General features: G+C 37.7%; 2 protein-coding genes across 5 annotated transcripts in view; both read right to left on the bottom strand.

Annotated features, from left to right (window-relative positions):
* Positions 1–13657, bottom strand: part of LOC310710274 (uncharacterized protein) — a 982430-nt gene that overhangs the window by 771988 nt on the left and 196785 nt on the right. The window lies entirely within an intron of this gene.
* Positions 1–13657, bottom strand: part of ARHGAP29 (Rho GTPase activating protein 29) — a 99672-nt gene that overhangs the window by 15015 nt on the left and 71000 nt on the right. For 3 of the 4 annotated variants that reach the window (XM_083510915.1, XM_083510914.1, XM_083510916.1), the window contains exons 4-12: positions 7977–8073; positions 6879–6951; positions 4167–4233; positions 3569–3706; positions 3240–3304; positions 2719–2829; positions 2532–2612; positions 1810–1995; positions 1467–1604 (exon numbers count right to left, since the gene is read on the bottom strand). In XM_083510915.1, the coding sequence (XP_083367041.1) occupies positions 1467–1604; positions 1810–1995; positions 2532–2612; positions 2719–2829; positions 3240–3304; positions 3569–3706; positions 4167–4233; positions 6879–6951; positions 7977–8073 (956 nt within the window). Of the gene's footprint in view, positions 1–1466; positions 1605–1809; positions 1996–2531; positions 2613–2718; positions 2830–3239; positions 3305–3568; positions 3707–4166; positions 4234–6878; positions 6952–7976; positions 8074–11176; positions 11403–13657 lie in introns of those variants that run through there. The other variant, XM_083510917.1, reaches the window with a different exon arrangement.

Below are 13657 nucleotides of genomic sequence, written 5' to 3'. Positions count from 1 at the left end.
TATTATAAAGTTAAGGATAAATATGCAAGGCATAGCTGCAGAACAAATTTAATGCTAAAATTTAATGCCCTTCCATTTCGGTATCATCCACATTTACAAAAAAGCTGTATCCTTCAATTCAACGTAAGTAAGTCTTAAGAGACAGAATGCATCATAGTACAGTTCATCCACTAAAGTTAAATAGCAAGTATGTATACAAAACAGATTTATCATCTAAGATTCTAGGCCTTTCTTCCCAAAGACAAATGGACACTTTATACTAATACACAACCTCGTGAACTCTTCTGCTTGTCTTCCTGATATCTGCCTTCCATGAATGGTTTGCTATAATTAAGCTGTGGAAACTTATGTGTTATCTAGATGGATATTCCAATTTATGAAATAAATAACTTCATGGACAAACCATTCACAAACATCTTTTGCCACATGTTGTGTGAAGCTTGTCTAGTTTCATGAGATGCTTTGCAGACTATTTAGCAATTCAGAGTGCTTGACATCATAGTACCAGGAAACCACTCAATACTGGACAGACTTCAAAAACGGGGTGCCAGGAACAATAGTATTCTATTTAATCTACTACAAGCTATTATCAATCAAGTCACAGAAGCTTTAAGTCAAAGGTAAGGCAGGCCAAAGCTGCAGCTGTATTTCCCCCCACTTGCCACTTTATGAGGTAAGGCTCTGAATGTTGGCTCACTGATGTTTCAAGATAACAGAACATGAAGAGATTCTCTACTTAGTACCAATGCACATAAAGAAAAACCAATGAATCTGGCATTTCTGATCTCCGACTCACAGTGGGGAAAGTGGAGAGCAGGGGGTGCACAAGACAAAGGGTTGCTGCAGCTCTTTCAGCACTGTGGAAAACCATCATTCCCCATTACCTCTGAACTAGGCAAGTGGCTCTGTTTAGATAGTTCTCCAGACTACTTTTAAAAATTACTAATATACTGAATGAAACAATCATAGAGACACCATTAAGACAGTTCTGCAAACCATGGGTATGGAGGATGAGCAATGAGTCATGGACTTGCCTGTTTCCCCTCTCTGCATGGCTTTCCTATCAGTTTCCTGTTTAGCATTAACCATGATTTTGTCAGGGCATCTGAACTGGCATGCTATAATTGCCAAGTCTTCCAAACCAGAATATGAAACCATGGTTTGAAGTGGGTTTCCAATCTTGGGTTGGAGACCAAACACTAAGCACAGCGTTCTAATTCAAGCAGCTTGGCAAACTATGGTTTGTGCTAAAACAATAAATGTAGAAGAAGCATGGGTTGTTCATGATATACTATTACACCACAGCTTATAGGCTGGCCCAAATAAAACCAATATGATTGCTTTAGTCAATATACCAGCAGTGTTGGCCATAATGCTTCAGAGATATATATCAAATCATTTTCACACATGATATTCCAACAATAATGATTTTCTTCTAGTCTAGAACACAAGGAACACATTCTTACAGCTTTAAGTGTGAGGTCACACTGATAAACAAGTTCCCGTAGCTGGGTTAAGACATCACTTTTGAAATTTTCTAGATCATTTCGTTTTTCTTCAACTTCAGCCATGCTGGCTTTGAAATGTTCATTGGCTTCTTCAGCCTACAACAAATTAAACATGTAAAGAATGAGTGATGGTGAAGAAACTTCCTATTAAAATACCTGAAGAAACCCTACCTTTAACAGTCCACAATAAAAGCACTTTATAATTTCATAAGTACCAGCCAACATGTCCTATGAATCACATTTCCAAGAACTAGTATAACACTGCATTTCATTGCTAACATATCTAAAGAAGTTTTCTTACCTTTAGGAGAGCCTCCTCTTCAAGTTTTCGTTTTTTCTCAAGTTTACTGACATCTTTAATAATACCCCCATTGGAGGTCAGATGCTCCTCTTCAGCACGAACAGTTGATGATTTTGCCTTTTCATATTCATCTTGCCGCTGAAGATATAATAGCTTTGCTTTTTTAACGGTGGATTCCAGTTCTTGCTGCTCATTCCAAAAGAAAGCATCTCAATATTAGCAGTTTCAATGTTGTAGAATAGAGAAATGCAACACATTATATTCTAACTCAAAGCTTGTTAATCATCATCATCATCATCATCATCCAGACATTGAGCTGTGGGAATGGGAGTATGAGTAAGCATAGGAACTGGTGGCCTTTATGCCATAAATGTGAAGAAAATTGTAACTAGTGGATTTTTCTTTCTTTTTTAAAATATTTAAAACCTTTTCAATGAATTACAGTAAGTAATATATGCTGAATGCCTATATTGTATGCTCTGCAGACAAATTTGGAAGTTTAGAATTTCTATCTGAAACAAAGGGTGATGTCTCACATAGTATGAGTGAAGTCTTCTCATGCAATGGGGCTTCTCCTCCTGCACCTCCCTAAATCAGCTCCACAAGTTCCCCAAACCTACAAAGCAGATTTTGGGAACACAGGGGGATGTTGGGGGAAGAAGGTTTCCATTGTGCAAGCAGATGGACATCCCCTACAACATATTATGTTCCAATATACCAACCATTTTCTTTTGTTCTCGTTGCCAAAGCTCCTTGATCTCCTTCCTTTGTTTATCCAGTTCGCTTTTCCTTCCAAGGAGTGGCTACATGAGAGAAATCCAATGACTGTGTAAGGAAATGTCAATGACTAAAATATATATGCCTGTGAGCTATGCATGTAAAAATGCTTTTAAATAGAATTGGTTTTACCTGAACAAATTTATTAGTTTGGAGAGCTGATGCCGTTTGTTGCCAGAGCTGACTGTTCTCTACATCATTTTGGAATGCATTTATGAATATTGATTGGAATGGCATGTAATCCTGTAAGCCAAAACATGTAAATTAGTAGAGTATTCTTCTAGGTCAAATTCTCCCACTGATTTAAGTGGAAAAAGTGCTTTAGACAGATCCGTGACAAAATTAAGTTGGTATATTACATCAATACCCTTATGTAAACCTTCATTCTATTAAGACAAAATGTTCAGTTAAAAAAACCTAGTTCCAGAGTTGCACTTGTAACAATACATAAAGTACTGTAAAACAAAAGAAAAAAGTTTGCTTAATTTTTCTTACTTTCAAGTAGCAAAAAAATAAGCCAAAAGAATATTCATCAGAATTTAAATAGAAAAAACTACAAATAAAGGAAACAGCAAAGAAGAATTCAGTGGAACTTCCATGATCAATAGAAGTGTGTGTTATTAACAGTTCATTTTTATTAAGTGAACACTCACCTGAGGGCCAACAATAGCTTTAGTTGTTTCTGCCATTTTTGCCAGGCTTTTAGCACATTCCATTTCTGTAGGGAAGGAAGACCAGTTTCACGTAGTGAATGAGAGCAGCAAGAACAAGCATAAACTTCTCTGTAGTCTTCATTTAACAGTACACAGACACAATTTTGCAACAAATATTTCAGTCACAGGAAACAGGCAACAGTTCCATTCATTTCAGTGAACAGCTACTAATTTAGAAATCACATTACTGACAGTCTGTAGCACAATCCTGACAACAGATTTAATTCCATCATGACAAAGCTCATTAGGTGCCAGAAAGAACCACTCACCCAAGTTAAGCTTTTTCTCTACCCACGCAACAATATCCTTCGTGTATTTTGACCATGCCTTAGCATAGGACAGAGCTGATTCAATTCCATTATCGTTCCTTAGGAGAACGCTATCAATCTCTTCAGCTCTAAGATGCCCTGAAAATAAAATGTCAAATGCAAAAAAGTGAATTTTAGACATGACCACACAGCAACAGCACAGCTTGTATCAGCCAACTGTGGAGACTAAAGCAGCTCTGATCTTGAGATTCTCTTTAAATGCTAGTTGACACTAAATTGAACTGACAGGGCTTTTAGAACAAATTAAAGGGTCACAGAATTAAATCTTAACAAATCATATGGCCAACATAAAACTTTCTTCTGTAATGAACTAAACAGGAAAAAAATGTATAAATAGGTGAAGTTCATGCTACAACTTCCAATAACACAGAGTTTTTGTGATTTCAATGGGGCTAACTTCAGTTCTAAACTCACTTCTGTTAAATACCAATAGTTTCCCCCATAGTAAAAAAAGAAAAGAAAGGGTATTTTAAAATTTGATTATTTCTACATATCTAAAAACATAACAGAGACCAAAAACACTGTATGTAATGCTTACCTGTCCCTTGTACGTCATCCTTTTCGTGCAGTGATCCCCCGGAATCCACAGAAAGATTTTCAAAAGACTAGCATTCAATAAAATGCAACCTGTTAGCATCAGCTAAGCAAACAGACGATTAAACACTCAACATATACTAACTATGTGGCGTTTTTCAATACTGACATAGCAAGAGAATGGAGTAGAATGCACTCCTGCCCAGTACAGTAACTCCATTCCCTTTTAAATCTACAATAGTTGAAAAAGGCAAGACAATTTAGGTACAGTAGTATAGAAAGCCTTTCAATGTGTCAAACATTTTCAAACAGCCTTTTAAAGCTTTGATGGAGCTGGTTACTTAACAAAATTAAGTTAACTATTCCCCCTGAAAAAAATGGCTAATTTATGAATGAACTTGATGCATCGTCAAAGCATGACACCAAATGTGTTTTAAACTTTGCACAATATTCCTGAAAACATATTTTCAATTCAATAGCACAGTACCCTGTCCATGCAAAGTGGATGGAAAGGAAGCATTGTTGCCATTTTTCTCCATCAGAAAGGAAAATGCCCAAATGTCCATTATGGTGTAAAAGCGAACAGAACCTCCCCCACATCCAAAAATAAAAAATAAATAAAATTGGAAAGGAAAATACAAAATTGGACAAAAAAGGTTATAAACCGCCCATAGGTAACCTTACCAACATGCGCTACCATTTAAAATTAGACTTTCTAGCTAGTCAACCTCATATGAATCTGGACAATGATGACAGGCAAAGTCTATTAGGCATAAGAAAAAGCTTTTAAAATGTTCAGAATATAGGCGGGCACTGGGAATGGTGTTAACAGTGTCATTGTCACAAATATTCAACACGTGTTTGTTGCACATGTACAAACACATTTTACAAAGCATCCCAAGAGCAATAAATATAGGTACAAGTAAAAGTATTCTATTTTCCCAGGAAAAAATGTACTACAATTTCTATGCTTGCACAACAGATGCCAATTTTGGCAAAATGGTATGTGGACTGGGTGCAACGAATGAAGCATGAACATGCATCAATGGAAACAAAATCTGGTTTACATACAATGTGCCAATTGCTTGCAAGTTAAGCATATTAGAAATGCTTAACTTCAATTACACACCCCTTTCAGTCAATCAAGGAAGCTCTCAATGTGACAGAAGGTAAAAAGATTAGCTTCTCCTCTACCAACACACTGGAAAACTGGCTGGCGACAGGTGACATTTTCAGAGAGCTGAAGGTGATATGATGGAAGCATTGCTGCACACTGTATTTTTAGCCCAATCTCTTTGGGGTGCTTCAAAAAGAGCCAACATAAAATTGCAAAATTTGTTTGATGAAAGATTGCAGTGGGACAAAAAAAGATTGAAGTGGGACAAAAGAAATGAATGAGAGGCAATTGCAAAATTTCTTTGATGAAAGATTGCAGTGGGACAAAAAAGATTGCAGTGGGACAAAAGAAATGAATGAGAGGCAATGCCTCCAATATTACCATCAACTCTTTAAAAAGTAGCCTACTAGGAACATGATAAAGGAAAAAGATGGCTGCCTCATAAGCACACAAGGGTAGCCATCAAGGGCGGACTTCAGTAATCTTTCGTAATATGGTGCCCTGTGCAAGGCCAAAAATTGGAACCCCCCAAATGGATCTTCTCAATTTTGCACTCTCTCGGCTCAGCACCCTATGTGGCAGAACTGCCTGCACCACCCTATTAATGCTAGTTTAGTAAGATTTTCTGCCAATGACAGAGACCACATTGCTTATACCATTCCTCTAATGTTCCTTGGGACTTCCAGTTTTGTTTTGTCTCTCCCCCCCCCACCCCCATCAGTTGGCTTTCAAGCGATATCAATAGGACAATGCAATAAATGAGCAACATTTTAAATTAGGCCTAGTAAATTAGTTAACTCTGGTAACTAATGCAAGTGGTAAAACACAGGTGTGATATGCTTTAGCTATCTGGCCACCCAGCAGTTGGATAGCCATACTTTGTACCAGTCAAAGCTTCAGAACTATCGTTAAAGGCAGCCCCACATAGAGTGCATTATAATAGTCTAGCCTGGATGTCACTAGTGTGCATGGATAACTAAAATAAGATCCATTCTCTCCAGACAGGGTCTCAGCTAGCGAGCCAAGCAAAGCTGGTAAAAAGCACTCCTGGCCACTTCTATCACCTGAGCACCCCCAGTTAGCATCATCCATGTTCACTACCAAACTGCCAGCTCTTCAGGGGGTACACAACCCCACTTAGGACTAGTTGCATATCTCTATCTGGAGGAATCTGTTTCCCCAACCACAATATCTTCATCTTACCTGGATTAAGCATTGACTTAATTTACCAAGCAGCTGAAGCACAAACAAGGCTTAAAAGTTACTTTTTCATCTAATACAATTTGACACAGCAATTAATTTGCAGCTTCCTACTTCAGGTCTGCTTGGCCCAAGCACCTTAACTACTTTTGTGTAAACACAGTAAAGAACCTCCAAAGAGAAGCTACTATAAATTAGGCCTTATATATATTTACATCTAGGAACTGCTTATTAGTTCTTAGAAAACATCAGTTTTAGTTGTGCATTAGCGTATTTCTACAACAACAAAACCATTTTAAACTGATCCTGCTGGATAGTCAAAAAATTAATGCTCTCTTCTATAATATTACTAAAGGCAAAATGTATTTTAACAACTTTAAAAAAAAATATTCACCCTACCTGACTTTGTCGAGATACGGGAAGACCCAATGTTGAGCTATTATCCACATCTCCCATAAGGAAGTCTGAAACTCTGCCATGAGAACCAGAAGAAAATTCACTCATGCTTTGCCCTGTTATACAAGAACAAAATGTCTACCTAATACTCAGAACAGACAACCACATGGGAATGTTCAGTGTTTATTTAAGGCGTCCTCCGCCTGTAAAAGGTAAGTAAAAAATAGAAACAAAACCTAGATGTGGAACTATTTTACTACAAATTATTTTGAACACTGGTAGCTCCAAGATTTGGTTCACTGAAATTAGAATCAACCAAACTGAGAAGGCAAGAGTATATTTTCCCAGCCATTGGGTAGACATGGAAAGCATTCAGCTGTCATGTTAAACTATGGCTCAGTGAGATATGAGCGAGCCTGGCTACCTCCCAGGCTCATATGCTTCCCCTCTCCTCTTGCTGGGCAGCTGGGAGGAGTCTGGAAGCATCTGCTTTATGACACTGTCTAGCGCCATCAGAACCCAGAACTGTGATTAACATTAACTATGGTTGAATAAACCAGGTTCAGAGGTCACAGTTTGAAATTGGTCTGCTTGAAAGTAATCCAGTAAACCTCTTCCAAGTAAACCTCTTGTACAAGAGGAGGGCAGGAGAAGCACGCAAGTGTGTGGGGGAGACTATGCTCTTCAATATCTTGCATTAGCATATTTCTACAACAACAACAAATTCATTTTAAATCATTGTTCAGTAAGATGTCTAAACACAACCATAGTTTCTTAATTTCCCCTTAAGGTACCTTTGCAATTATTGGAGCAAATAGGCAGAGCTACTGTGGGAAATGATTATGAAGAAGCAGTCACAAGAAAGGAATGGAGCAGAACACAATGAAATTAAGTTTCTCAGCTAGAGTACTTTACAAATACCCATTCTTTCTCATATTGTAAGAGCAGCATCTACGTAGTCCAAAACAGTATTGGCAGGGGGACAAGTAAAGTATAGACCAACAAACAGACAAAAGTGTCACAGAGTTCAGCAGAGTTCAAAGAAGGTGAGACTAAGGTGCTTCAGGAAACAAACCGAACAGTTAATTATTTTTTACTCACATGTTGCCAAATGTGAATGCCAGTGTGTCAATAGAAGAGAATATCTCACTTAGGACTTCTCGCTTGTTTTCTTCATTAACTTCCTTGAAGTTTACAGCTAAGGAAGAAAACAAAGAAGAGTACATTAATCAGATTGTACTTTCACAGGCCATGAAACTGCTTCCAAGTCAAACCACAGGGTATATATAACCTGTTGAAGTAATAATTATGGGGAACATAGAACATCTATAAATTTGACAGTAGCATCTAGGTACCCAAATATTCATTAAATGCAGTATACTGATATTATAAATTCTATCTCAGTATCTCTGAAGCCTGCTTTCTACAATTTTAAACTACATTTACCTACCATGAGACCCTCTTCAGGAATGCTGTGTTAAAATGACTATATGTGAAAACTGACAATGTAAAACAATGTTAAGTTTCTATGCTTACAAAAGCTGCTTAAGGACCTGAGAATTCTCTATATCTCATGACAAGAAGGGAAGTACAACAAGTTCCCTTAGCAAAAGTCTTAGATGTGGTAACTGTTTTTCAGAGATAGGAAAACAAAATATAATCTACATAAAGGAATAATACCCCATAATAGATCAGACTAGTTAGGGCTACACTAGACAAGATTATGGAAATCTTTTTCTTTGCAGGAATTACAGAGTAGGATGGGAAGAATGGCTCATCTGGATTGGTACTGCATCGCAGAGGGAGCAGGATCAATCCTTTCCCCTTGTGCTATTTACCCAATAGAAATCATACAACCTCTCTCCTAGGCATAAATGGATCTATTTCTATTCATCCTATTCCTCTATTCCTTCTTTCCTATGCACTTAATCAATTCTTGCAGGTTTTTAATGCATGGAATGCATTTAAACTGTACAGTGGTGCCCCGCAAGACGAATGCCTCGCAAGACGAAAAACTCGCTAGACGAAAGGGTTTTTCGGTTTTGCATTGCTTCACTAGACGAATTTCCCAATTTCCCTATGGGCTTGCTTCGCAAGACGAAAACATCTTGCGCTTTTTTTTTAAAGCTGCTTGAAGAGGCGCAGTTGCGGCGGACCGTGCTTCGCAAGACGAAAAACACCGCAAGACGAAAAGACTCGCGGAACGAATTCTTTTCGTCTTGCGAGGCACCACTGTATCATTTCCCCTGAACTATGTATTTTGCCTACGTTATTTCCCTAAAATATATAGTTTTGCATGTTTTCAATTCACATACCCCTAAAATACACATTTTTGTACACATTTTCCCATAAAATATGCTTTTGTGCATATGTTTTGAAGCAAAACTGCATGGGAAAATTTGGAGAAGTGCATAATCTGACTGATAACCACATTCTGACCTACCAGAAAAGTCTGGGACTGGCAATTAAGGTGGCTCATTAAAAATGTGGACTAAATTCATTTTGTCCATCTGTAATTTCTCTTTCTCAAGCTGCTATTTGCTCTATTGCGGAAAATGTAGAGGCAGAGTCAGTGTTACTGATAGCAGGGTAAACAGCAGCTTTGGTGTGTTTAGTTTACATCCCAATCATTTGCTATTGACCAAAATTTTAAGGATACTAGAGATGCAGTCCCAGTCCCAAAATCTCATCTAGCTTAGCCCTGAGATTCATTACTATTAAAATGTTGATACCTAGGCACTCCTCAAAAGTTTTCATTTTTCACAGATAGCTGCTTGAAAACAGTTTCTTCAAACTTTCGAATCCTCTGAAGCAGGGGCAGGCTTGTGCCATCTGCTTTATTTGCAAAACAGTGGGGGCTGGGGGTGAGCAGCATACACTTAGAATTAAGGAACAGGGTTGCTCTAAGCACATGCTCTGCTCAGGAATTTGATTTCAATACCATAACAGAGTTCACAATCCTTTTACACAAGAGCTCGCTCCTGATTCTCCCCCACCAATATTTCTTCATTTCAGAAGCCTAATTTAGAAGGGAGAATGTTATTTTTATGCTAGTGCTAAATGGGAATTGGAATCCTTACTGATCTATCTCAAACCATTGAGTGATCTACCAGCAGATCTCCATGTACTTTCTCCCACTTCTGCTTTGCCGAACCTCTTACCGATCACAGTAAAATGAACCAATTGGAATCAAATCCTAATCTTCAGTTCAATTTTTATAATGAAATATAGAAGAAAAATCATTGGATGTATAATTAGAAGTTAGAAATAGTAAACTTATTAGAAAGAAATTTATTTGGAATAAGATCCTGTAGCTTACATCATGAATTGCGCAAAAAAACTAAAATTTCCTGCCAGGTGTGTAAACACAAAAAGATAACAAATATACTAAGCCAGATATTCCATTAGACTTCCTCTGTGAAAGGAAGAGTTTTTCCAGTAAAATGATACAAATTAACTCTCTAGTAATTATACAATACTATGATAAGCTAATGAGCTACTTAGACTACATGGATTTTAACAGTTAGACAGACAGATATTCTAGGTGTGGTGGAAGAGGTTTCATCATACATTCTAAGTCCTGAAAACAATGCCTCGGCATTCATTGAATATGCGCCCAAATCACTTCCGCTAAAGTTTAGAATGTATGTTTGTATTCATCATAAGCATTTTAACATATGAGTCTTGAACTAAGCAATCCTCTTTTGCACTGATCATTATTTTCAGTAAGAAAAATTTAAAACTTTCAAAATGCCAGGTATCATCAACTACTTTCAGTTTTGTTAAAATCACATGCTTCCCGTGTATAATATTCAAGCAATAAGCCTTCTCCTTTAGAAAAACGTATATATAACTCCTAACACAATACTCCTAACACAAATATAAATCAAGATTTACATTTATATTAGGCATTTGGAGAAAAATTCTGTCAGGAAATTAATTTCCAAACTTCAGACAAATGGTTAACTATGGAAATTAGAAGGCCAGGAAAGAAAGAAAGAAAATGCAAAGTATAATATACAATGCAAGTTGTTTAACTATTTTTCTCTAAATGTATGTTGCCAGAAGAAACGCACACACTTTCCTGTTCTGGAAGCAATTCTTCATTGCTCCATTTACTACACAAATCATTTTTGGAAGTCAGTAGCAGTGAATTCAGTAACTTAGTTCCATTATGTTTATTTAGGATTGCAGCCCTATTTTCCTAATCCGAAATTCCAAACAAGACAAAGATTGCACATTTATGTTTTCTATAAACAGGCAAACAGACAAATGTAAGATATAAAGTGCAAGATTCCTACCTTCTTCCTGAAACACTTCCCTCCAAAGATTCCTATAGCCTTCCTTTCGGCCATTACTGGCACACTGATATTACTTAACATCAGCTTTGAACAGAGTCTTTCCCCAGGACATCCTGGCTGCACACAATAGCACGGACAACAATGAGTAGTAGTACTGTTTCTATGTCTGGAAATGGCAACTATCTTTGCCTCTACATTTTCAAGTGAGCACACAACTTTACAGAAATGGGAAGGATTAATGTAACGCCACCAACCACCATTTAAAGAAAACAAAACCACTATTCAAGGACTTATATAATAACCTGGCATATCAATCTAAAGGGATACTTGTCATCTACGTAATAAATTTTCTAACTGTATATTTTTCTAAATATTCACTGATTTAAATGTATGTGCTGTAGAATACTACCAGATTGCCCTTTTTTTCCCGGGCAAAGATTACTGCACTTTGCAATTGTTATTTAACAAGTGTTTGTTAGTAAAGCAAATTCACATTTCTTTAGCTGACATGTTTGAAGTTTCTTAAAAGCTTCAAAATTTTGGAATCCAAGATGTTAAAAGTCTTTACATTTCCCCTATTTACATATGATTGGGGTTGTTGTTTTTTAAAAAGTAACAGGATGTTCGAAGAAAAAACAGATACAAGTGGAGAGTAATGAAAGGGTGTGGCAGGGCAGTGGAATTGCTAATTTTGGAACATACCACAAGCTTCATATCATGTCTCCAAGGCCTCGTACAAGACTTTTCACTTAAGTTTTGCCTTCTGATTTTAAGCTTTGGACCTCATGCCAGTCTCCTGAAAAATTTATCTCCTCATGGTATTGCAAAATAAATGCTCTCGGGAATTGCAATTTAGTTAACAATCACTATCGTAACTCTCCCAGGCCTCTCTGTTTTAACACAGTAACCACAACACTCACTTAGGTAACCAAATGAAAGTACAAACACACTTACAGGAGATGTATCAGTTTTTTATAGTTACATTATGCTTATTATTTTACGAGAACAATTTATAAATGCAAATGACATTTCAAAAGTGTTAATGCTGGGCCCCAACAAAAGATAAATTTTATATGGATAATTTAAGTAGTAACAATAGGAGTTTTATCACACGTAGCTAACACAAAGGAAGTCTACCTTGCATGCTTGAAGGCAGACCCTGACTTCAGTGTGACTAATTTTAAAACTCCTTTAGGAATATAGATCCAGAATGTAGATTGTATCCTTCAACAAATCTGCTACAAATGAACAAAACTGGTTGATTATGTGTAACTTTGTGTTTTTATATTGTAAACAGCTCTATGATCCTCAGATGAAGGGTGGTATAAAAATTTAATAAATAACAACAACCGTTATGGCTCTTCATCTGTTCAGCTGAACAACAAAGGATGCTGCCTTATACTGAATCAGACCATTGGTCAACCTAACTAGGGTTGCCATTTTTTGAAGAGCAAAAAGGAGGAGACATTTGCTGACTTCTACTTTTAACTATGGATCTCTAAGACAACTCTCATTTTAAATACCCCTACTATATGTAGGCTATAGAAGCTGTGATATACTGCTAGTAGCAATGTTTTTAACTCTAAATAGCCCACCGGAGTAGAGAAGCAGGCACCGCAACTACAAATACCCATGTGACCATAACACTGGACTACAGCCGCCGCTCTTCATTGCCCTGGGGAAGAGGACACGGACACACTGCAGAGTGCTCCCATTCCATTCATGAAAAACGGCAGAGTGGGAGCGTGACACGTGGGGCTTTTAAAATTGTTTTTATTTTTTAAAATCAGATTACTATAAACAAAAATAAAAAACAACAACCCCTCCAAAAACCTGGACATTTTGCCAAATTTTAAAAATCCGCCCAGACAGAAATTTTAATCCTGAAAAAGAGGACGCGTCCTGGAAAAAGAGGACATGCAGCCACCCTAACTAGCTCAATACTGTCCACACTGACTGGCAGCAGCTCTCTGTGGTTTCAAACAAGGGATGTCTCCAGACTTACCTGGAGATATCAGGGATTGAACATGGACCTTTCGACATGCAAAGCAGGTGCTCTACCAGCTGACCCTTCTATGGTTATCTTCCTAAACAGAGTAGCACCTGAACTTTCTAGAGCTAGACAAACGTTTTGGCAGAAAGTCCACCCCCACCCCTCATAATAAAGGCTTAAAGATATGTAACTCCTGCCTTCCTACTCTGTTGCTCAGTACCTGCACAACGAAACACAAGCTTGAGAGCTGGTCAAATGACATCTGCAGCAGGAAAGGAGGGCAGGTTATGTCACTGTACAGATGAACTGTTATTTTTAAATTCTCTGTGCAGGACTATTGAATATATTGAGGGACGTGGGTGGCGCTGTGGGTTCAACCACAGAGCCTAGGACTTGCCGATCAGAAGGTTGGCGGTTCGAATCCCCGCGACGGGGTGAGCTCCCGTTGCTCGGTCCCTGCTCCTGCCAACCTAGCAGTTTGAAAGCAC

This window comes from Podarcis liolepis (assembly GCF_965112155.1).
Source record: "Podarcis liolepis genome assembly, chromosome: 6".
Classification (NCBI taxonomy): domain Eukaryota; kingdom Metazoa; phylum Chordata; class Lepidosauria; order Squamata; family Lacertidae; genus Podarcis; species Podarcis liolepis.
Note: the sequence above shows the minus strand (reverse complement) of the source record. Positions and strands in the feature narration are given on the sequence as shown.